Source organism: Chiloscyllium punctatum, chromosome 14, assembly GCF_047496795.1.
Source record: "Chiloscyllium punctatum isolate Juve2018m chromosome 14, sChiPun1.3, whole genome shotgun sequence".
NCBI classification, from domain to species: Eukaryota; Metazoa; Chordata; class Chondrichthyes; order Orectolobiformes; family Hemiscylliidae; genus Chiloscyllium; species Chiloscyllium punctatum.
Window position 1 is genome coordinate 3,404,234 of NC_092752.1, and position 26,168 is coordinate 3,430,401.

Below are 26,168 nucleotides of genomic sequence, written 5' to 3' on the forward strand. Positions count from 1 at the left end.
CTTTAAAAACAAATATAATTAGTCCAGCATGAGTCAACATTCAAGATGTGTGCAGGCTGTTAAATTTGAAATGCCATTTTTGTATGTAAGTTTATTTGAAGTGTCATACAAAAGTAAAAGTTTACCTTCAGATTCATCTGCTGAATTTATACATGAAAGAGAAGAAAGATCAACTGAGACAAATAGATTGTCACAAATGCAAAGCATTGTATGTAACAGACATGCTGAAGCGTTGATGCTCAAAATATGGTGATAAAGCATGCCATAACACAAACTTATTTTTAAAAAAAAATTTTAAATTCTGATCAACTTTTCTTTTGTCACAAGAATTGACCCATGTAAGGAACCACCTGGACATGCTGTTCCAAGAATATAGCACAGATTAGCACTAGTTTCTGTAGGGATACGTTGTTCAAACATTTGCTCCATTTGTGCTCACTGCTGATTGAGACAAAACGTTACCCTAAAGGGATCAATGGGCTAAAGTCTTTTTGCACTTCTAACCTGGCCATCCTCTGTTTCTTCACAGCAAAATTAAAACCAGAAGTAAGTTCCAAGTTCTGTCACAATCTCAAAGTAATTTGAGTGGTGGGGTTATTGCTACCTCTCATTCCAGTTTCACTGAGCTTAGATTGCTATCATGTCAGGTGATCAAAAAATCCCAAATATCAAACAAAAATAGCAACCTCTGTACTATAGAACATATTAATATACCAAATATTTAACAGTATGTAACTTAAACATCTGTTGCAGGAAATGTCTTGAAATAAAGTTGGCATATTCCAAAATAAACATTTAGAGACAAATAAATTTGATGAAGGAGTGGTAGTGTGGATTTGGAAAAGAAACTATAATGAAACTAGAGTCTCCAAAGCCAGGAATGACAGGGCAAAATAACACTAGTAATTATATGCAGAAGTTCTCAGTTTTTGACAAGGTTCATCAACAATTACCAGGGCAAAGGGTACAGGAATCAAGAATTTCAAGCCAGAGTCTAGATTATAGTGGTGCTGGAAAAGGTCAGGCAGCACCCGAGTATCTAACAGACTTGAAGGACAAGAAAGAGAAAGCAGCGCTGATTAAGGTCTTGCCTGAACACAAACGTGCCATAAACAAAATCTCTCAAAGAGCCAGTCTTTGAATATTTGCATGTGCTCAGTGGCGCTGTTCGCATATGGTCAGATAACACACCATCATTACTGCACTGTTAAAAGACAGCTACGTTTAAGAAGGTGTATTCATTTTCTTAGTTTTTGCATCACAGTTGAGTCACTGCTTTATATCAAAATTTAAAGACACAAAAACTGTGTCAATACTTACACCTTTGCATTTTTAAACTGGAAAACTAAATTTTAACAGCTGCCTTGCTTTTAATCTATAGATTTTTCCTGTTTGTTTCAACGAGCTTATTTCAATCCTTTCTAATACCCTATCCAGCCCTCCTCTAGTCAAGAGCTGGGAATCAGTTTAGCTCTGTTGGCTCGATTATTGGTTTACAGAGCAGTGTGATGCTAACAGTGTGGATTCAATTCCCTTCACTGGTTTGAGGATACCATGAAGGACTCTCCTTCTCAACCTCTTCACTCACTTGAGGTCTGGTGGCCCTCAGGTTAAATAATCACCAGTCGCTTCTCTCTCATTAGGAGCAGCCCAATGGTCTGGTAAGACTGTGGTGACACAAGAGCTACAGCTTCAAATTTTGTGCTTGGTTCATCCAATTCAGCCTAAATACTGCAGAAGAGATCTTAAGCAAACTCCCAACTCTCACCTAAACATCAGGTTTCAAAATCCCATTCAAGATCCTTCCTCTCACTTTGTGAGGACTTATTCACAGCTGGTGACCCTCTTGCTCCCAAAATGCTGCCTCCATCTCTTTCAACACCCACAGCTCTCCTCTCCCCAGCTTCCAATATGCTGTGCTAGTCAAGCAATGACTAAAAACTTTAATTTGCATAATGCACAGCACTATGTCTTGTTATAATAATCCCTTATTATTTGAAGATCTTTGCTGTTTCTTAAAAACTGATGGGAAAGACATTTTTAAATTTACCTTTCATATCATTGCAGACAGCACATTAAATTCTGCCTCGCTGCATTATATTTGGAAACAGATGTACAGTGCAGATCTGGAATTGGTTAACTATTTTATATCACAATATGAAGTGACTTAAAAAAGCTAACCCCTACACCCCTGTGGGCACATCAGGGATCATCCAGAGTGTAGAAGGCTGGAACTTACTTGCGAGGATAGTGGAAGCAGACACCCTCAAATTCTTAAAAACACAGATATGCACTGAGAGCGCTATAACCCACAATATCTAGATAAAGTCTGGGAGTGACAATATGTTGGATCATTCTTTCATCTGACAGAGACTGGTCAAATGGTCTATTTTTGTTGACACGCTTCGTCTCGGTTTTATGATTCAACACAAATACAAAACTGTCAACCCTCCAAGCAGCATGTCTATCTATTCAGTGTATAGAACTCTTATGTACTGCATATACTTCCAAACATGGCACTTCCTGCAAGGTTCTCCCTTATGCACTGCCCAATTAAAAAAGACATGCTTCATCCAGTATACCTCCAATAGTTTCTTCCCCTCACCTAGTTATATTAAGAGATTTTTCTCATCAACACGTTCAGAGATATTCAGGAGCAGGTGGATCTTGAAGCCAGGCTTCCTAATGCAGAAGTAGGGACACTACCACTACACAATAGCCTGCCTAGTTATGTTAGGACATATGAACATAACTAGGAGCAGGAACAGACCATCTGGCCCTTCGAGCCTGCTCCACCATTCAATAAGATCATGACTGTTCCATTCGTGGCCTCAGCTCCACTTACTTGCACTCTCACCATGACCCTTAATTCCTTCATTGTTCAAAAAAAAAAGTCTTAGCTTTAAAAAACAGTTACTGAAGTCAACTACTTCACTGGGCAGGGAATTCCATAGATTCACAAAGTTCTGGGTGAAGAAATTCCTTCTCAATTCAATCCCTAATCTGCTCCCCCAACCCTGCAGGAGCAAGTGGGTCTTGAATTCAGGCCTCAGAACTCAGAAGTAGGGATACTCCCACTATACAACAGCCTGCCTAGTTATATTAAGGGAAGGATGAAGAAACAGTTGTATTTGAGAGAAAGATAGCCTAATTTTGTTTCATCTCATTTTAATTCTGATTTCAGTCATCTGATAACATAGACCTAATAGTTTTAGTGTCCAACTACTTAATTGTTCATGTGGCAAATCTTTGCTCAATGAAGACCTGTGAAATTGTCTATTTTCAAAAATTTACAATAAAGCAAGCTGCAAAGTAAACAACACATTATTTTTCTCGGAATTCAATCTGTGAACATTAAAAACTACAACGGTCTAATTAGAAAGTTTCACTGGTAAGCGATGGGAGTACTGAAATGTTCTACATACCTGGCTCCTCCTCTTCAACCTCATTGGAGATCAGATTGCAAAGAGTATCCAATGCATAGCCAATAATTTCAGAGTCTGAACTGGAGAAATAATAGAAGATATAAATATCTTTTCAACTCCAAACATGTAAAACCAAAATGGCAACACTGGTTCTGACTAAAAGTCATTGGATTCAAAGGTTAATGGTTTGTCTCCCTGCAAATGTCTTCAATCTGCATCAATCAGGTGGAATAGTTAAGGATAAGTTCTAACAAAAAACCTGAAATCACCTGAAAACACTTGCTGCAAGAAGTCAGCATGTTGCATCTCATAATATTCTTATTCATGTCATAATAGCACGAACACTTGGCAAAAACACTTGGCAATTCCATGGAGCAACACACAAAGGGGTTGCTCCAAATAATTACTTTGAAACAGAAGTGCTTGCATCATAAATAAAGATGGAAGACAACAAAACCAAAACTATTATAACATCAATGCAAGCAGACTTCATGTTGATTAACAACTTAAAATCGTGATGCATGGTACTTTGTTAAATGGGACAGACTGGGCCATTATAGCAGAATTATACTCCAACACAATATGCAACCTAATAGGCTGGCATACCCCTCACTCTGACATTACCATAAACCAGGGCTGATTCCATGGCTTAATGAAGAGGGCAAGAGGCCATGACCAGAGCAGCACCAGCATACCTAAAAATGAGATGTCAATTTGGTGTAGCTATGAAACAGGATGTAAGATGCCAAACCGCATGATAGACAGAGTTAAGCAGCCCACAACAAATGGATCAGATCTCAGCTCTACAGTGTTGCCACATCCAGTCAGGAATGGTGATGGATAACCAAACAATTCACTTGAGTGGGCGGCTTCAGAAATATCCGCCCCCTCAATGATGGAAAAGCCCAGCACATTAGTGCAAAAGACAAGGCTGAAATATTTGCGACAATCTTCACCCAGAAGTGCTGAGGGGATGATCCATTTTGGTGAAAGTGAAGACTGCAGATGCTGGAAATCAGAGTTGAAACGTGTGGTGCTGGAAAAGCGCAGACGGTCAGGCAGCATCTGAGGAATGGGAGAGTTGACATTTTGGGCATAAACCCTTCAGCAGAAATTTGGTGTGGGGGTGGGGAGTGAGTGGTGAAAGGGGCTGAGAGATAACTAGGAGGTTGGGGATGGAGGTAACTGGGAAGGCGATAACTAGATGCAAGGGGAGGTAATAGTGATAGGTTGGAGGGAAGGGTGGAGCAGATAGGTAGGACAGTTCAAGAGAGAGGTGCCAAGTTGTAGGGTTGGATCTGGGATGAGGTGGAAGGGGAAAATTTGGAAGTTCCAAAGGATCCTTCCACATCCAGAGATTTTCCTGCACATCCAAACACCTCATCTACTGTGTCCGTTGCTCTCAATGTGGTCTCCTCTACATTGGGGAGACAGGTCGCCAACTCACGGAACATTTCAGATAACATCTCTGGGACACATGCACCAAACAACCCCACCGCCCTGTGGCCGACCATTTCAACTTCCCCGCCCATTCTGTCAAGGACATGCGAGTCTTGGGCCTCCACCACCACCAAATCCTAGCCACCCAATGCCTGGAGGAAGACAATTTCATCTGTTGCCTTGGGACCCTCCAACCACCTAGCATTAACATCAACTTCATGAGTTTCCTAATCTCCTCGCCCCCCCCCCCCCCCCCCCCACCTTATCCCAGATCTAATCCTCCAACTTGGCATCGCCCTCTTGAACTATCCTACCTGTCTACCTTCCTTCCCCACCTCACTGCTCCATACTCCCCTCCGACCTCTCAATATCACCCCCAACCTACACCTACTTATCGCCTTCCCAACAACATTTGCCCAACCCCACTACTTATCTCTTAACCTCTTTCCCTCCCAAATGAAGGGCTTAAGGCCAATATGTTAACTCTACTGCTCCTCCTGTACTTTTCCAGCGCCACACTTTCAGACAATGATCCATTTTGACCTCTCCCCGCTGTAGCTCCCAGCATCACAGATACCAGTCTTCAGCCAATTTAGCTCATTCTTCATGATTCTTAAAAATGGTTGGAGGCACTGGATACAGAAAAGGCTAAATAATAGAAGACATAAGCCCCAGAAGTTGCCACACCCCTAGCCAAGCTGTTCCAATACAGCTACAACATTGTCCAAAATGTCTACACAATGGTTTATTTGGAGCAGCTTGTGGTAGAACACGCTGTGAACAGGCAGTTCTGGATTTGGTGATGAGCAGTGAAGCCGACTGGATTACATCAGAAATCACACGATACCAGGTTATAGCCCAACGGGTTTATTTGAAATCACAAGCTTTCGGAGCGCTGCTCCTTTGTCTGGTGAAGTGAAGAAAAACATACAAGCAAAGAGTTTATAGACACAAATCAAAAGATCATACAAATAGCGAGAGTGGAGTGTGGACAGGCTAAATAAGAAGTCTCTGTAGATGATTAGAAGTGTCAGACAGTATGAGCACACTGTCAACAGCTGAAAAGTGAAAGTGATGACCTATAATCTAATTAAAAGGAGGCAAAGAGCCAATTTAAAAAATTAAAAATAAGGTGGTGCTGAAGACAAACAACGGCTGGAATAATGATAGGTATAAGAGTCAGATTCTGACGGTCTAAAGTAACAAGTAATCTAAAACCGTACAAACCGATTAAAGTAAAGAGGTCATAAGTTATCAAGGTGATGGTGTTAAAACAGGACAGTAAGGTAGATTTTATAAATACAGAACAGTATGGTGGGGTTACACATAGCATAACATGAACCCAAGATCACTGTTGAAGCAGTCTTCATGGGTTCGGAACTTGGCTATCAGGTTCTGCTCGGCGATTCTGCATTATTGTGTGCATCTCGAAGCCTGCATATGGACTTCAGCAGTTCAAGATGGCAGCTCAGCACCACCTTGTCAAGGGCAATTAGGGACAGGCATTAAATGTTGGCTCAGCCAATCACACCCACTGAAGATAGCACAAAACCAGATCATTCGTCCCATCAATTCTCTGTGCAAATGACTCAAGTGCAAACAAATGCAACATTCAAGAGGCTAGTGCTTAACTATTTTTGTACATTACAATCATATTCTTGTGTAAATGAAAGCTAAGGTTGGTATGATTCGGGGATCTTGGATGACCAGAGAAAATAAGAGCTTAGTTAAAAAGAAAATGGAGGCATAAGGTTTAGTAAACTGAAGACGGAGCCCTCGAATAATACAGAAATAGCTGGAAAGAACACAAATAAAGAATTGAGAGAGCTAAAAGTATCCTGAGGGACAGGATGGACATGTATTTGGAAAGGCAAGGACTGATTAAGGATAGTCAACATGACTTTGTGCGTGGGAAATCATGTCTCACAAACTTGATTTCTTTGATGAAGTAACAAAGAGGATTGATGAGGGCAGAGTGGTAGATGTGATCTATATGGACTTCAGTAAGGCACTCGACAAGGTTCCCCATGGGAGACTGATTAGCCAGGTTAGATCTCATGGAATACAGGGAGAACTAGCCATTTGGATACAGAACTGGCTCGAATGTAGAAGATAGAGGGTGGTGGTGAAGGGTGCTTTTCAGACTAGAGGCCTGTGACCAGTGGAGTCCCACAAGGTTCGGTGCAGGGTCCTCTACTTTTTGTCATTTGCATAAATGATTTGGATGTGAGCATAAGAGGTATAGTTAGTAAGTTTGTAATGACATCAAAACTGGAGGTGCAGTGGACAGCGAAAAAGGTTACCTCAGATTACAACAGGATCTTGATCAGATGGGCCACTGGGCTGAGGACTGGCAAATGGAGTTTAATTCAGATAAATGTGAGGTGCTGCATTTTGGGAAAGCAAATCTTAGCAGGACTTATGCACTTAATGGTAAGGTCTTAGGGAGTGTTGCTTGAACAAAGAGACCTTGACTGCAGGTTCATAACTCCTTGAAAGTAGAATCGCAGGTAGATAGGATAGTGAAGGCAGCATTTGGTATATGTTCCTTTATTGGTCAGAATATTGAGTACAGGAGTTGGGAGGTCATGTTGCGGCTGTACAGGACATTGATTTGGCTACTTTTGGAACACTGCATGCAATTCTGATCTCCTTCCTATCGGAAGGATATTGTGAAACTTGAAAGGGTTCAGAAAAGATTTAGGGGGATGTTGCCAGGGTTGGAAGATTTGAGCTATAGGGAGAGGTTGGATAGGCCAGGGCTGTTTTCCCTGGAGCATCGGAGGCTGTGGGGTGACCATATACAGGTTTATAAAATCATGAGAGGCATGGATAAGGCAAATAGATAAAATCTTTTCCTTGAGGTAGGGGAGTCCACAACTAGAGGTCATAGGATTAGGGTGAGAGGGGAAAGATATAAAAGAGACCTAAGGGGCAACTTTTTCATGCAGAGGGCAGTACGTGTATGGAATGAGCTGCCAGAGGAAGTGGTGGAGGTTAATACAATTGCAGCATTTAAAGACTTCTGGATGGGTATATGAATGGGAGGATTTGGAGGGATATGAGCCGGGTGCTGGCAGGTAGGACTAGATTGGGCTGGGATATCTGGTCGGCATGGAAGAGTTGGACCGAAGGGTCTGTTTCTGTGCTGTACATCTCTAGGACTTTAAAAGGGGATAAGAAATGTCTTTGGCAAACAGGATTAGGACAATCCCAAAGTATTTTATATATAAATAAGGAAGAAGGTGGCAGCTAGGGAAAGAGTAAGTCAACTCAAAGGAGGAAAATTATGCATGGAGCTGAAGGAAGCAGATAAGGTCTTTAATAACTACTTCCCATCAGTATTCACAAAAAGAGAAAAAAAATGCTGGATGAGGCGTCACAGGAAGGGGCATGTCAATATATAAAAAAAAGGAAGTGAGTGTTCTGAAAAGCATTAAGGTAGACAAATCCCAGGACCTGAGGGATCTATCCCAGAATGCTGAGGGAAGCAGGTGAGGAAAATTGCTAGGGTCTTGCCCAAATTCTTTGTACCCTCTTTAGTCATAGGAGAGTTCCCAGAGGACTAGAAAATAGCCAACATTGTTCCTTTGCTTCAGGGCAATAAGGATAATTTGGGAAATTACGGGCCGGTAAACCTTAAGTCAGTAGTAGGGAAATTACTGGAGAATATTTTTAGGGATAGGATTTACTCATCTTTGAGAAAATATGCACCAATTAGCAACAGGCAATGGAGTTTTATGCAGGAAATGTTGTGTCTCGAAAACTTGAATGCTTTTCCAGCAAGTGACAAAGATGATTTATGGGGACAGGACGATAGATTTTGTCCCCATGAACTTCCACAAGGCCCCTCATGATAGGTTGATACAAAAGGTGAAGTTACATGGGATATATATAGCTACGTTTTATATACATATAAGATGTGGTTTGGAGGAGAATGTAGGTAGACTGATTACTAAGTTTGCATGACTTGCAGATGGTGTGGACTACTGCCAGAGGATACAGCAGGATATAGACAGAGATTTGGGCAGTAGAAAGGCAGATGGTGTTTAATCAGACAAATACAAGATGCAGCATTTGGAAGATCTAGTGCAGGACGAAGTATACTGTAAGTGGCAGAACCCTTAATAACATCATATCGAGAAATCTGAATGTTCAGGTACACAGTTCCCTGAAAGTGGCAACACATGTGGATAAAGTGGTCAAGACAGCATATGGCATGCTTGCCTTCATCGGTATATTGTACAATAGTTGGCAAGTCATTTTGCAACCGAATAGAACTTTAGTTAGATCACGTTGGAATATTATATACAGTTTTGGTCACCTCATTGCCAGAAGGACATGGAGGCTTTGGAGGGGGGTACAGAAATGGTTTACCAGGAAGGTACCTGGTTTGGAAGGTATTAATTATGAGGAGAAATTGGACAAACTTGGTTAGTTTTCACTTAGCGTCGGAGGCTGAGGAGTGACCTGATCGAAGTTTACAAAATTATGAGAGGCATGGGTAGAATGGATCGTCAAAATTTAAAGGAGACTTGAGAGGAAAGTTTTTTTTAAAAATATGGAAAGTGGCTATGTATCTTGAAAGCAGTGCCAGAGGAGATGGATACAATGGTAACATTTATGAGGCATTGTGATGGACACATGAATGGACAAGAAATAGGGGAAACTGTTTTTAAAGATTAGAAAGGCATGTGTCACTGCAGTCTTGGTGGGCGAAAGGGCCTGTTCCTGAGCTGTACTGCTCATTGTTCCTTGTTCTAATGCAACTACATGGTTGTCACAGAGTTTAAAACTACAGGGCCTATTTTTAAGATGAGAGGAGAAAGGTTTACAAGGTACCCAAGGGGTAATATTTTTCACAAAGAGGGTGGTTCGTATGTGAAATGAACTTCCAGAGAAAATGATAGATGCAGTTACAAGATTGAAAAGATATTTGGACAGGTATATGAATAAGAACGGTTTAGATGGATATGGGCCAAATGCAGGGAAGTGGAACTTGTTTAGTTTGGGAAACTTGATCAGCATGGACCATTTGAACCAAAGAGTCATTTTCAGTGCTGTATGACTCCATGAGACAAATCTAAATCAGTACACTCTATATTTCTTCAAGTGTTAAGACTTTTATAACATTTGTCATCTGTACATTCTGCAAAAATATTACTTTACAATGCTATTGAGGAAAGTATATTCAAAGAATTCCTGTGTTTGACAGCAATCAGTAATCGTTAGCTGGAAAACTGAGGATTTCAGACCTTACAGGAGTAATTTGTTAACAGCAGACCAATTTGTTTCATCTTAAAACAATATTGACCCAAAAGTATGGGAAAATGCTAGTTGATTGCATCTATGAAAAATGATGTTTTGAAAAGTAAATGAGTTCCTTGTTACTGATTTGGATTTGTCTCAGTTGTACAGCACAGAAACAGACTCTTCAATTCAACTTGCCCATGCTGTTATTTTCAAAATCAAATATTTCACCCTATCTGCACAGTATACTACAGGCTGACTTTTTTTGTTTGCTTTTATAAAACAGAAGTTTAATCAGTTGTCCAGTGTAGTTAAAGCAATCAAATATTGCTATTTTCTTCTTTCTAGGTAAAAGATGCAGTTGACAGCTTCTATCTGGAGTGTAAAGAAGTTTTGATCAGAATTTATTGTTATCTTAGAGTCACAGTCAGAGATGTACAGCACGAAAACAGACCCTTCGGTCCAACCCGTCCATACCGACCAGATATCCCAACCCAATCTAGTCCCACCTGCCAGCACCCGGCCCATATCCCTCCAAACCCTTCCTTTTCATATACCCATCCAAGTGCCTTTTAAATGTTGCAATTGTACCAGCCTCTACCACATCCTCTGGCAGCTCATTCCATACACATACCACCCTCTGCGTGAAAAAGTTGCCCCGTAGGTCTCTTATATCTTTCCTCTCTCAACCTAAACCTATGCCCTCTAGTTCTGGACTCCCCGACCCCAAGGAAAAGATGTTGCCTATTTACTCTATCCATGCCCCTCATGATTTTATAAACCTCTATAAGGTCACCCTTCAGCCTCTGACGCTCCAGGGAAAACAGCCCCAGCCTGTTCAGCCTCTCCCTATAGCTCAAATCCTCCAACCCTGGCAACATCCTTGGAAATCTTTTCTGAACCTTTTCAAGTTTCATAACATCTTTCCAATAGGAAGGATACAAGAATATTCCATCAGTGGCCTAACCAATGTCCTGTACAGCCGCAAAATGGCCTCCCAACTCCTGTACTCAATTCCTGACCAATAAACGAAAGCATACCAAACACCTATCTACCTGCGACTCCACTTTCAAGGAGCTATGAACCTGCACTCCAAGGTCTCTTTGTTCAGCAACACTCCCTAGGACCTTACCATTAAGTGTACAAGTCCTGCTAAGATTTGCTTTCCCAAAATATAGCACCTCGCATTTATCTGAATTAAACTCCACCTGCCACTTCTCAGCCCATTGGCCCATCTGGTCAAGATCCTGTTGTAATCTGAGGTAACCCTCTTCCAATGCATTGATGAGAAAAGTTTATTTCATGGAATATAGCTTGCTAATAGAAGCTGTAGCCAAGCTACTTTGGAAAGCTACATTACAACAGTGAAATAAAGATCTGTGGAGTCATAACTCTGACCCATCTCCTTGATTGCAGACTTGTCAGCTGTATGGATTATTTTTAATAGGGACTGCATTCGATAAAGCAGCGTGCCATTTTAATATGCATTGTCAAATCAAGCCATGTTATTGATCAAGGAAACAAAGCCATTATTAATGTATTTTTCTTTAGTCCTTCATGAGACATGGGTGTCACTGCAAAGGCCAGCATTTTATCCCAGTCTTAACTGCAAGCATCAACCACATTACTGCAGCTCTCGAGTCACAGTCAGACTGGGTTAAGGATGGTAGATTTCCTTCCCTTAAGGACATTAGTGAACCATCAATGATCCCATATTATGGTCATCCTTACAGAGGCTAGTTTTAAATTCATTCATTGAATTTCAATTCCACTAGCTTCTATGGTGGGATTTAAAAGCATGTCTCCAGAGGATTTGACGAAACTATGGTTTACTATCTAGTGACATTACCAACACAATACCGACTCCTCCTTACTCATTAATCTCACTAGGAGATAACTGGACATTATACACTGGCATGTACTCAATAACTGAGACAAAAGAAAGGACTGCTAACAGCAACATAAACAGATGTAAAACCACAATTAGTATTTGTGTGCAACATAACAGCCTGTGGGAACATGAAACAGGACTGAGCTGAATGACTGCACGAGGAGATCACAAAGACAGCGGCTAACTTTTAGGCCTTCATTCAGACTCTCGAATAAAAAGGATATTTTCAACATCAGGGAAAAAAGGAAAAGAGAAGACAAAAGTTTAAATCTTAAAATTTTCCCAATATGTGCTCAGGAGGAGGAAAATACAACTAATTCAGTTTTCATTATTTCATAACCTTTACCCAAGAGTACAGACAAGGAAACGATTAAGTACTTTAGACAATCATTTAGTCACAATAAAGTCAGTGGCTGTACTTGTATTTTGCTGCATTCTAAATTTCAAAAATTGAGGAGCCAAACACTAATCCAAGGTAGAATTTGATGGCAATGAACACGCATTCATTTGACAGCTATTTGAACCTTCAGGGCTTTAATTCACCCAACTTCAGATTTGTTACAGTAATTCTAAGTAACGATGCATAGCTCATCTTAAAGGAGGAAAATCCTGCAGAGGCTGGAATCTGAACTGAAAACAACAAATGCTGGAGATCACAGCGGGTCAGGCAGCATCCATGGTGAGGGAGCAAGCTAATGTTTTGAACTTAAATGACTCTTCAGCAGATCTCATCTTAGTTTGCTCCTGGATACAGCTCCTTTACCAATAAAACACTGAGGTGCCCAAAAAGGATCCCAGATGTTATGCCAAGCTCAAAATCAACAGGATCAAATTCTAAAACCAGACAGCAATGGTTCCATGACAGATCACTGCAGCACCAACTGGCAAACTAGTTACGCAACAATAGATTCCATCCTTCAAATCCCAATCAATGCAGAATAGTAATTTGAAAACAGAACACATTGCAAAGACATAGTAAGTATCTTACTTTTTTAAAAAAAATCATACCTTAAATCCAAGATTTGACTAGGTAGAATGACTGAAATCAGAAAAAGGCAGCATCCTTCCAGGACAATACTAAACTTAACACTGTCTCTGTTCAATGCATTGTCATCACTTCATTCTTAAGATCGTTTAGAAGCATCAAAGTAACTGTCAATCTCCTTCCAATCTATAAGTTAGATGAGTCTATATGATTTTAATTAACTTAAAAACAAATATAAAGACAATTTCTGGATGCAGACTATGACCATATCCATCAGACAAAACTTTCTCACAGTGCCATGTGCTTTTATCATATACAGCAACTTACTTACCGGTCTGTCTGCAGCACATTAACAAGGTGTTCCATGGCCTGACTGCCCACTTCAAGGCGATATTTCTAAACAAAATAAAAAATCATTTTTGAGGACTCCTCCAAATGGTCAGGTATTGGTCTGGAGATCTTTTTCAAGGTAACTATTGGGAATAAAGAGACCACAGAGTCCTTGGAAAGCAAGAGAATATAAACAAGATGGAGGGCACGAAGGTACAGAGCTGAACTTTGTCAGAAGCAGCAACACTTTACAGAACCACAAAATAAAAGGCATTACAGATCATTTACAAAGTAACAGAATGCAAAACACGTTGCACTTAAGAACCTTGAGGGACCATATTGCAGCACTGTGCATTGTCTCTGTTTCTACACAAAAACAGGATGTAAAAATTACAGGAGAAAATGCAAAAATATTATCAATGTCACAAAAATGAGGAAGTACAATGATCAAATAACATCAGTCAGGCTGGGACTTTTCCCTCTAAAAAAGCAGAGGAATGACATATGAGAAGTCTTTAAAATTTTGATGGGGTTTGATAGATTACAGAGAAAATTGTGGGAAGCCCAAAACTACAGGTTGTACATAGAAGCCAGTTACTAATAACTCCTCCAGCTTCAGTTGTGACAACACCACTGACTAACATCCATATTCTACCACATTCTTACAGGCAGCACAAGCTAAATGAAACAGGTGCTTGTTTTACAGGGAATTCAGCAGAAATTTCTTTACCAAGAGTGATACAAATGTGGAACTTGCTTCCACATGAATTAATTTGGTGAAACTCAAGATTGATCCTCATTTCCTCACTTTTGGGTCCCTACCATGGAGTACCTTGAAAACATTATAATGCCAGCTTTATTCAAATTGGATAAAAATTAATAGGCCTCAATAGGTTGATCTGTATACGTTGAAATGGCAGACAGCACAACCAACTCTTGATGGAAGCTAGCTTTCTGATAACCACATGGTTTTCAAACCATACTCCACTTAAAATAAAATACACACTTTCAAACAAAGCAGACTGGAAATTTGATAAATGCAGAAATAAGGATATACTTTGGATAATGCTTTGAGTGCACGGACTGCATCTCTGCGATCCTCCAGTAGTGTCGAAGAGGCAACTCGGTCACATAGCTTCTGAACCTGTTCCAAAAACAAAAGAGTGGATAACAATTTGATTTTTTAAAATTGAAAACCTTTTAGTTTAACTGCCAAAACATGCATTTTACAGTGCCACAAAGGTTACTGCATGGAATCAGAGCTTCTAGTGTGGCCACAACTGACTAATATGCATAGAGGATTAGTTAGCTAAAGAAAACTGTAAGTATAAATGGGGATCTATTGGGTTGTCAAGCTGGTGGAGACCACAATCAGGAATAAAATAAACGTTATTTAATTCAATTTATAATGTTGGGCAGCATGATGGCTCAGTGGTTAGCACTGCTGACTCTCAGCACCAAAGATCTAGGATTGGGTTTGGCCTTGGGTCACTGTCCGTGTGGAGCTTGTCCATTCTCCCTTCGTCTGCATGTATTTCTGCCGGGTGCTCCAGTTTCCTCCCACAGTCTGAAAACGTGCAGATCAGGCTGGATTGCTCAAGCCCATAGTGTCCAGGGATGTGTTGGCTAGGTGGGAAAGCCATGGTAAATGCAGGATTATCAGGATTGAGGTTTTTCTTGGGGGGGGGGGGGGGGTCTGGGTAGGCTTTTTTTGGAGGGTCAGTACAGACTTGATGAGCTGAATGGCCTCTTTCCACACTGTAGGGATTCTATAAGACAAGAGTTAAGTCAGTGCAATTCAACAATCATTTTATGAAGGACAGATTGCACCTGATTAACTTGACTGAATTTTTTGGAAGGTATTCAACAAAGTATGACACAGGAAGCTTGTTATAAATGGAAGACCATGGAATTACAGGAAAGTGGTCAAATAGGTACAGAACTGGTTGAGTGACAGCAAGCAGAGAATGGGTTTTTTCAGACTATGGAGGTAATTTGCATTGACATATGCATGCAATCAATTTTAGAATTGTCTATTGCTTGCAAGTGACAAAGACTCAGGTGTGAGGATGAGCATTCAAAATAACTTGACAAAGTAGAAGACCGGGATGAGGATGTTTGGAGACATTGGGATGACATAGTCAACATGGCGCAATGTGAAAAAGATTTGCATTTATCTAGCACTTCTAACCACTGGGTATCTCAGTGTTTTGCAGCCTATGAATTTTTTTTTTTAAATGTCACTGTTGTAGGAGACACAACAACAAAGGAGTGCACTCAGCACACTCCCACAATCAACAATAAGTTATGTCCAAATGATTTGTTTATGGTGATGTTGAGTGAGAGATAAATTTAGGCCAGGAGATAAATCCTGTCCTCATCTTTGAAATAATACCATGGGATCTTTTACAGCCTCCATACAGGAAGATGAGGCATCCATTTAATAACTCATCTGAGGTAGCACCTCTCAGTACAGCACTAGAATGTTGGTCTTGATTTCAAAACCCAAAGTAGGACTTAAATCCAGAACTGAGAGATTCGGAGGAAATTGATGGCTAGTACATAATTGATGAGGAGGATCAAGGTGGAGTATAATGCACAGGAGTAAAGATTTGCGATCTGCAAAGGTACAATACAGAAACCTAGCAGAAACCAGAAACACCATAATTTTGACAAGTAGATAATTAGAAAGATTTTGGTGTCAAAATACAGCAATCTTTAAAGCTGGTAGGACAAGTTAATAAAGTGGTTAAACAATATATGAGTACTTGGATTTGTAAATAGAGGAACAGAACATAAAAGCAAATAGATCAGATTTTAATTTTAAAAAAACACTTCGGTTAGGCTTAGATGGAGTACTTTAGATAATTCTTGGTATCTCTCCAAGAAAGGGTAGGAAGGATGTTGTTAAACTTGAGAGAGTGCAGAAAATATTTACAAAGAATTTGCCGAGTCTGGAGGGTTTGAAGTACAGCTGAATAGGCTGGGGCTATTTTCCTTGGAGCATTGGAGGCTGAGGGGTGTCCTTTTAGAAGTTGATAAAATCACGAGGGGTATGGATTTAAAAGGGACTCAAGGTCACGCTGACGATGGTGCATGTATGGAACGAGCTGCCAGAGGATGTGGAGAAGGGCTGGCACAATTACAACATTTAAAAAGGTATCTGGATAGGTATATGAATAGGAAGGGTTTAGAGGAATATGAGCCAATACAGGCAAATGGGATTAAGTTGGATTATGATATTTGGTTGGCGCAGACCAGTTGGATCGAAGGGTCTGTTTCTGTGCTGTAAGACTCTATGACTGAGGTGCCATAGGGATCAGCACTGTGCCTCAACTATTTACAATCTACATCAATGATTTGGATGAAGAACCAAATATATGGTCATTAATTTGCTGATAAAGGTAGCTCGGAAAGTAAGTTGTGAAAAAGATCAAGATGTCTTAAAGGGGATACAAATAGTGTGAGTGGAGAATAAAAAAAAAACTGCTGAGTGGAGTGAAATGTATGAAAGCATGAATGCGTCCAGTTTGATAGAAAGAATTAAAAAAAGGACCCATATTATTTAAAGAAAGATACTGCAGAATTGAAGTACAGAAAGATTTCGGCATGTGGGTATATAAATCAAAATTAATCTGCACATACAGTAAGTGATTAGAAAGATAAATTAAATACAAAAGGAAGGATTGCAGAAGATATTTGTGACACCACATCTTGAGTACGACACACAGTTTTGGCTCCCTTATTTCAGAAGGGACATAACTGTATTATATACAGTTCACAGAAGGTTCATTCTACTGATTTCTGAATGGGGTGGGTGTTCTCTTTTGAGGAAATCCTGGATATGTTGGGTCTGTATGCAGAGGAGTTTAAAGAACTGAAAGGTGACCATATTGGACCATAGAGGGGTCCAGTGGGGACTTGACAGGGTGGATGCTTCTCCTAATGGGAGAGACTAAAATGAAGCATAAAGCTAGTAACAAAATCATGACAGACATAATCAATAATTGCAAAAAGATTCTAAAGTTCACCCATGCCAATGGGAAAGGAAATCTGCCATCCTTAGAGTCTGGCCCACACAAGACCTCAGAACCACAGCAACATCGCTGGCAAAGTCAGTGAGTACAGGGCATGCACTTAAAGTTATTAGTAGAAAACAAAAAGAGAATGGGGTAAGGTCTGGAACACTCTGACTGAAAAGGGAGTAAAGGCAGAAACCCAAAACTCATTTAAAAATGTGCCAGGATATGTACCAAAGAGCATCAACCTACAAGAACATAGCCAAAATCTGTAAATTGGCATTAGGTTGAGAACCTTGTGAACCACCCCCTGAGATGGCCCAACTAGTGAGCTCAAGTGAAGTTCGGGATGAGCAACAAATGCTGGCACTACCAGCAACATCCATATCATCCATCAAGTATTCTCACCAGCAAAGGATTGCAACAGTATGATTCATTTCCAATAATAACTAAAGGAAGTGCATTCAGCTAGAATGAAGAAGTGCCTACAGGTAGAATAAAATGTACTGGACAAAACACAGCAGGTCAAGCAGCATCAGAAGAGTTGACATTTTGGGCAAGACCCGTCATTAATGAAATGCCAACTCTCCTGCTCTTCTGATGCTGCTTGACCTGCCATGCTTTTTCCAGCACATTTAATCAACTGACTTTACAGCATCTGCAGTCCTCACTATTGCCAAGTGCTTGCAGGTTAACATTAAAAGGAACATATTTAATATTATTCTTAAAAAAAGTAACAGCCAAGTTTATAAAATTTTCCTGATTTCATGATTATTTAAATGGAAAGCAGTTGAGTTTTGATATAGTGTTGCCTGACTGTGCCTATTTCTCTTACAGTTTTCATCATATAGATATATTGAATCCTATATTCATTTCATTGTTTCTTGGATTGGCAATTAACATCAATTTGGAACATACTTGTTTGAGGGGTTCAAATTTATTCCGAACAGCAATCATCACCTAAATTTGTGTATTAACAAATATCAGATTGAGGGACGCATTAAATAGTGTGTGTAAAGAAACTTGGATTCTAAAACATTCAAAACTCAACCTGGAATGAAATCTACATGCTTTTTGTTTTAACTGAGTACTGTATAAGCTTGCATACTTCTAATAATACAATGGAATGGCACAACGAGTCAGATCTTGCCACGTGTCGATGTTGTGGCATCTCATAGGTAAAGAAAATTATCAAGTATTTCTCCAAATACACAAAATTGAATCCACTTGGATTGCTTGTGAACTTCACAGCTGCTGACTTGGTGCCAATCAGAAAACAGATCATTTACCTAATCCTCACTGAGGAAATGACATACTGTCTATCAATATGTTAAACTTCAAGAGCGATGAAAAAGCAAATTACAAAGGGAATCTCTATTTTACCAAGGTCACTTCTGACAATTTATTCAAACCACGATCCTGGCAATATTTCCTTGATATTACAGTCAGAAAGAGTCCACTTCACTGACAGCTCAGGAAGTGGCATGAATCCAGAGTTAATGATATAGCCTCCTTCAATTCAGGAATTTTAGGTTATGCACAAACAGTGAAGTGCATTCAGCTGATGAACCAAGCTGGAAAAGATTGATCTCACTTAACCTTTAGTCCTTTCACCATGCTGACAGACCAGCTGTGCATTATCACCTTCTCTAATTTGTGTTTAAAATGGCCACTTCCTCTGCAGGAAATATCTGTTCTACTGAATGACTTGCAGCCAGCTCAAAAGCAGAACAGTTAAAGAAATAACTCCAGTACATCTACCTAGGAGTTCAGAGAATGTCAGGTGGCACTACTTGGGCGATTTGGAGCTGCCTGAACTGCTGTGCTCTTCCAGCACCACTAATCCAGAATCTGGTTTCCAGCATCTGCAGTCATTGTTTTTATCTGATTTGGAGGCCACCGTCCTTTATATAATAGAAGGCAGTGATCATCAGGTTATGGTGACATCACTTTACATTTCACAGAACTGGGACATTATTTCAAGGTTCAAACTGTGTTTGAAAAGGGCAAAGAAGTTACATTGATTATTAAATACTGTGCTCACCTAAACACTTAACTGACTGCAAGAAGTGATAAGATGGCAGCCACTAAACACCAAGACCAACTGTCCAAGTAGCCATACACACAGATGACAAGGACCACAAATTCGACTGGGACAACATAACGACCATAGGACAAGCCAAATAGAGGATAGCCAGAGAATTTCTAGAAGCATGGCACTCATCCACTGACTCCATCAACAAACACATTGACCTAGACCCAATATACCACTCACTACAACGAACCACCAGAACCGGCAACCAGAAGCAGCATGAACAGAAACAAAACTTCCAGAGACAGTATATCAGCACTTCACAAGAGGCTCCAAAGCACTGAAGATGCCACCAAGACAGGGGACGAAACTTCTGCAAATCAACTTCCCAGCTCGGCGAACATACCCACACCTACAGCTATGGTCCAAAGATACACAACAGCATGGAGAGATGGGTAATATTCTAGAGGTCCTACACATCAAGGTTGTTAAATCTGATAGAATGGGAGCAGGAGCCTGCCACAACCACAGTTAAGGTGTGAAGAACTGGGACGAGCTGTGTTCTACAAGGATCAGTGCATGGACCTCTGCTGTTGGGGTTCTCCATGAACGAATTGGAGAAAAATACCTGGTCTAACTAATAAGTTTACAGATGATACAATTACTGGTGGAGTTGCAGAAAATGAAGAGGAATATCAAGGGATACAGCAGGGTATGGATCAGTTGGCGGCTGACCCTCCGACAGTGCGGCGCTCCCTCAGCACTGACCCTCCGACAGTGCGGCGCTCCCTCAGCACTGACCCTCCGACAGTGCGGCGCTCCCTCAGCACTGACCCTCCGACAGTGCGGCGCTCCCTCAGCACTGACCCTCCGACAGTGCGGCGCTCCCTCAGCACTGACCCTCCGACAGTGCGGCGCTCCCTCAGCACTGACCCTCCGACAGTGCGGCGCTCCCTCAGCACTGACCCTCCGACAGTGCGGCGCTCCCTCAGCACTGACCCTCCGACAGTGCGGCGCTCCCTCAGCACTGACCCTCCGACAGTGCGGCGCTCCCTCAGCACTGACCCTCCGACAGTGCGGCGCTCCCTCAGCACTGACCCTCCGACAGTGCGGCGCTCCCTCAGCACTGACCCTCCGACAGTGCGGCGCTCCCTCAGCACTGACCCTCCGACAGTGCGGCGCTCCCTCAGCACTGACCCTCCGACAGTGCGGCGCTCCCTCAGCACTGACCCTCCGACAGTGCGGCGCTCCCTCAGCACTGACCCTCCGACAGTGCGGCGCTCCCTCAGCACTGACCCTCCGACAGTGCGGCGCTCCCTCAGCACTGACCCTCCGACAGTGCGGCGCTCCCTCAGCACTGACCCTCCGACAGTGCGGCGCTCCCTCAGCACTGACCCTCCGACAGTGCGGCGCTCCCTCAGCACTGACCCTCCGACAGTGCGGCGCTCCCTCAGCACTGACCCTCCGACAGTGCGGCGCTCCCTCAGCACTGACCCTCCGACAGTGCGGCGCTCCCTCAGCACTGACCCTCCGACAGTGCGGCGCTCCCTCAGCACTGACCCTCCGACAGTGCGGCGCTCCCTCAGCACTGACCCTCCGACAGTGCGGCGCTCCCTCAGCACTGACCCTCCGACAGTGCGGCGCTCCCTCAGCACTGACCCTCCGACAGTGCGGCGCTCCCTCAGCACTGACCCTCCGACAGTGCGGCGCTCCCTCAGCACTGACCCTCCGACAGTGCGGCGCTCCCTCAGCACTGACCCTCCGACAGTGCGGCGCTCCCTCAGCACTGACCCTCCGACAGTGCGGCGCTCCCTCAGCACTGACCCTCCGACAGTGCGGCGCTCCCTCAGCACTGACCCTCCGACAGTGCGGCGCTCCCTCAGCACTGACCCTCCGACAGTGCGGCGCTCCCTCAGCACTGACCCTCCGACAGTGCGGCGCTCCCTCAGCACTGACCCTCCGACAGTGCGGCGCTCCCTCAGCACTGACCCTCCGACAGTGCGGCGCTCCCTCAGCACTGACCCTCCGACAGTGCGGCGCTCCCTCAGCACTGACCCTCCGACAGTGCGGCGCTCCCTCAGCACTGACCCTCCGACAGTGCGGCGCTCCCTCAGCACTGACCCTCCGACAGTGCGGCGCTCCCTCAGCACTGACCCTCCGACAGTGCGGCGCTCCCTCAGCACTGACCCTCCGACAGTGCGGCGCTCCCTCAGCACTGACCCTCCGACAGTGCGGCGCTCCCTCAGCACTGACCCTCCGACAGTGCGGCGCTCCCTCAGCACTGACCCTCCGACAGTGCGGCGCTCCCTCAGCACTGACCCTCCGACAGTGCGGCGCTCCCTCAGCACTGACCCTCCGACAGTGCGGCGCTCCCTCAGCACTGACCCTCCGACAGTGCGGCGCTCCCTCAGCACTGACCCTCCGACAGTGCGGCGCTCCCTCAGCACTGACCCTCCGACAGTGCGGCGCTCCCTCAGCACTGACCCTCCGACAGTGCGGCGCTCCCTCAGCACTGACCCTCCGACAGTGCGGCGCTCCCTCAGCACTGACCCTCCGACAGTGCGGCGCTCCCTCAGCACTGACCCTCCGACAGTGCGGCGCTCCCTCAGCGCTGACCCTCCGACAGTGCGGCGCTCCCTCAGCGCTGACCCTCCGACAGTGCGGCGCTCCCTCAGCGCTGACCCTCCGACAGTGCGGCGCTCCCTCAGCGCTGACCCTCCGACAGTGCGGCGCTCCCTCAGCGCTGACCCTCCGACAGTGCGGCGCTCCCTCAGCACTGACCCTCCGACAGTGCCCACTCCCTCAGCACTGACCCTCCGACAGTGCCCACTCCCTCAGCACTGACCCTCCGACAGTGCCCACTCCCTCAGCACTGACCCTCCGACAGTGCCCACTCCCTCAGCACTGACCCTCCGACAGTGCCCACTCCCTCAGCGCTGACCCTCCGACAGTGCGGCGCTCCCTCAGCACTGACCCTCCGACAGTGCGGCGCTCCCTCAGCACTGACCCTCCGACAGTGCGGCGCTCCCTCAGCACTGACCCTCCGACAGTGCGGCGCTCCCTCAGCACTGACCCTCCGACAGTGCGGCGCTCCCTCAGCGCTGACCCTCCGACAGTGCGGCGCTCCCTCAGCGCTGACCCTCCGACAGTGCGGCGCTCCCTCAGTACTGACCCTCCGACAGTGCGACAGTCCCTCAGCACTGACCCTCTTGACAGTGCAGCACTCCCTCAGCACTGACCCTCCGACAGTGCGGCGCTCCCTCAGCACTGACCCTCCGACAGTGCGGCGCTCCCTCAGCACTGACCCTCCGACAGTGCCCACTCCCTCAGCACTGACCCTCCGACAGTGCCCACTCCCTCAGCACTGACCCTCCGACAGTGCCCACTCCCTCAGCACTGACCCTCCGACAGCGCGGCGCTCCCTCAGCACTGACCCTCCGACAGTGCCCACTCCCTCAGCACTGACCCTCCGACAGTGCGGCGCTCCCTCAGCACTGACCCTCCGACAGTGCCCACTCCCTCAGCACTGACCCTCCGACAGTGCGGCGCTCCCTCAGCACTGACCCTCCGACAGTGCGGCGCTCCCTCAGCGCTGACCCTCCGACAGTGCGGCGCTCCCTCAGCACTGACCCTCCGACAGTGCGGCGCTCCCTCAGCACTGACCCTCCGACAGTGCCCACTCCCTCAGCGCTGACCCTCCGACAGTGCCCACTCCCGCAGCACTGACCCTCCGACAGTGCCCACTCCCTCAGCACTGACCCTCCGACAGTGCGGCGCTCCCTCAGCACTGACCCTCCGACAGTGCGGCGCTCCCTCAGCACTGACCCTCCGACAGTGCGGCGCTCCCTCAGCGCTGACCCTCCGACAGTGCGGCGCTCCCTCAGCACTGACCCTCCGACAGTGCCCACTCCCTCAGCGCTGACCCTCCGACAGTGCCCACTCCCGCAGCACTGACCCTCCGACAGTGCCCACTCCCTCAGCACTGACCCTCCGACAGTGCGGCGCTCCCTCAGCACTGACCCTCCGACAGTGCGGCGCTCCCTCAGCACTGACCCTCCGACAGTGCGGCGCTCCCTCAGCGCTGACCCTCCGACAGTGCGGCGCTCCCTCAGCGCTGACCCTCCGACAGTGCGGCGCTCCCTCAGTACTGACCCTCCGACAGTGCGACAGTCCCTCAGCACTGACCCTCTTGACAGTGCAGCACTCCCTCAGCGCTGACCCTCCGACAGTGCGGCGCTCCCTCAGCACTGACCCTCCGACAGTGCGGCGCTCCCTCAGCACTGACCCTCCGACAGTGCCCACTCCCTCAGCACTGACCCTCCGACAGTGCCCACTCCCTCAGCACTGACCCTCCGACAGTGCCCACTCCCTCAGCACTGACCCTCCGACAGCGCGGCGCTCCCTCAGCACTGACCCTCCGACAGTGCCCACTCCCTCAGCACTGACCCTCCGACAGTGCGGCGCTCCCTCAGCACTGACCCTCCGACAGTGCCCACTCCCTCAGCACTGACCCTCCGACAGTGCGGCGCTCCCTCAGCACTGACCCTCCGACAGTGCGGCGCTCCCTCAGCGCTGACCCTCCGACAGTGCGGCGCTCCCTCAGCACTGACCCTCCGACAGTGCGGCGCTCCCTCAGCACTGACCCTCCGACAGTGCCCACTCCCTCAGCGCTGACCCTCCGACAGTGCCCACTCCCGCAGCACTGACCCTCCGACAGTGCCCACTCCCTCAGCACTGACCCTCCGACAGTGCGGCACTCCCTCAGCACTGACCCTCCGACAGTGCCCACTCCCTCAGCACTGACCCTCCGACAGTGCCCACTCCCTCAGCACTGACCCTCCGACAGTGCCCACTCCCTCAGCACTGACCCTCCGACAGTGCCCACTCCCTCAGCACTGACCCTCCGACAGTGCCCACTCCCTCAGCACTGACCCTCCGACAGTGCCCACTCCCTCAGCACTGACCCTCCGACAGTGCCCACTCCCTCAGCGCTGACCCTCCGACAGTGCGGCGCTCCCTCAGCACTGACCCTCCGACAGTGCGGCGCTCCCTCAGCACTGACCCTCCGACAGTGCGGCACTCCCTCAGCACTGACCCTCCGACAGTGCGGCGCTCCCTCAGCACTGACCCTCCGACAGTGCGGCGCTCCCTCAGCACTGACCCTCCGACAGTGCGGCGCTCCCTCAGCGCTGACCCTCCGACAGTGCGGCGCTCCCTCAGCGCTGACCCTCCGACAGTGCGGCGCTCCCTCAGTACTGACCCTCCGACAGTGCGACAGTCCCTCAGCACTGACCCTCCGACAGTGCCCACTCCCTCAGCACTGACCCTCCGACAGTGCGGCGCTCCCTCAGCACTGACCCTCCGACAGTGCCCACTCCCTCAGCACTGACCCTCCGACAGTGCGGCACTCCCTCAGCACTGACCCTCTGACAGTGCCCACTCCCTCAGCACTGACCCTCCGACAGTGCGGCGCTCCCTCAGCGCTGACCCTCCGACAGTGCAGCACTCCCTCAGCGCTGACCCTCCGACAGTGCGGCGCTCCCTCAGCACTGACCCTCCGACAGTGCGGCGCTCCCTCAGCACTGACCCTCCGACAGTGCCCACTCCCTCAGCACTGACCCTCCGACAGTGCCCACTCCCTCAGCACTGACCCTCCGACAGTGCCCACTCCCTCAGCACTGACCCTCCGACAGCGCGGCGCTCCCTCAGCACTGACCCTCCGACAGTGCGGCGCTCCCTCAGCACTGACCCTCCGACAGTGCCCACTCCCTCAGCACTGACCCTCCGACAGTGCCCACTCCCTCAGCACTGACCCTCCGACAGTGCCCACTCCCTCAGCACTGACCCTCCGACAGTGCGACGCTCCCTCAGCACTGACCCTCCGACAGTGCGGCGCTCCCTCAGCACTGACCCTCCGACAGCGCGGCGCTCCCTCAGCACTGACCCTCCGACAGTGCGGCGCTCCCTCAGCACTGACCCTCCGACAGTGCCCACTCCCTCAGTGTTGCGGTCTGGGTATTATTTGTTTGTTTCTGGAGGGGGTGTCTACCTCATACCCCGGTGATTCCTGGAGAGCTGTTGCCTGTCAACACGTTCTCAGTCAGTGGCCGCTCTGACTAATCGAGGCCGAGGCCTAGCCCCCAGGTTTTCGGGCCTGGGCCGCACAGGAAAGGCCCAGGCCGCTGTTAATCAGTCAAGGAGCAATATTTGGAAGCAGATACTCACTGTCTCGGCCCCGCTGGGCTGCGGCCCGGCGCTCTGGCCGCCCATTACCCCACGGAGGAAATTCATGTTGGCCCAACCGTCCCCGCCCGAGCCAGCGCCGGCCGCCGGCAGCTGCGCCTGCGCACCACTAACACCAAAGGGCCGGCCGCCAGCACCCACGCCTGCGCACTGTCACAAACACCGTATCGGCCACCGACATGACTCAATACGCTTGCGTGGAAACGTGGCAGCACACGTACTCACAAAGACAACACGTCACCATCTTAAAGGGACAGTTCACCAGCTAAATGCACCATTTAAAGGGACAGTCCAATAGCTAAATACACCATTTAAAGGGATATTCTAACAGTTACATGCGGCATTTAAAGGGACAGTGTGTCGACCAAGTTGATTCACTTTAATGGAGAGTGTGATTGCTTCATTTAAAGGGACAGTGTGTCGACCAAGTTGATTCACTTTAATGGAGAGTGTGATTGCTTCATTGCTTCTTTTAAAGGGACAGTGATGTGCTGCATTGCTCCACTAAAGGGACAATGTGATTCATGCATCACTTCATTTAATGGAAAGTACA

The 26,168-nt window shown here is 46.4% G+C and overlaps 1 protein-coding gene across 4 annotated transcripts in view; it reads right to left on the reverse strand.

The window, feature by feature from the left end:
* uso1 (USO1 vesicle transport factor) overlaps positions 1-25,730 on the reverse strand; it is an 81,008-nt gene extending 55,278 nt beyond the window's left edge. For 2 of the 4 annotated variants that reach the window (XM_072583750.1, XM_072583747.1), the window contains exons 1-5: positions 25,598-25,730; positions 14,379-14,465; positions 13,323-13,387; positions 3,426-3,505; positions 126-140 (exon numbers count right to left, since the gene is read on the reverse strand). In XM_072583750.1, coding sequence (XP_072439851.1) covers positions 126-140; positions 3,426-3,505; positions 13,323-13,387; positions 14,379-14,465; positions 25,598-25,663 — 313 coding nt within the window. In that variant the 5' untranslated portion in view covers positions 25,664-25,730. The remainder of the gene's footprint in view (positions 1-125; positions 141-3,425; positions 3,506-13,322; positions 13,388-14,378; positions 14,466-25,597) is intronic. The other 2 variants (XM_072583751.1, XM_072583749.1) reach the window with 1 other exon arrangement.
* Positions 25,731-26,168: the final 438 nt, after the last annotated feature.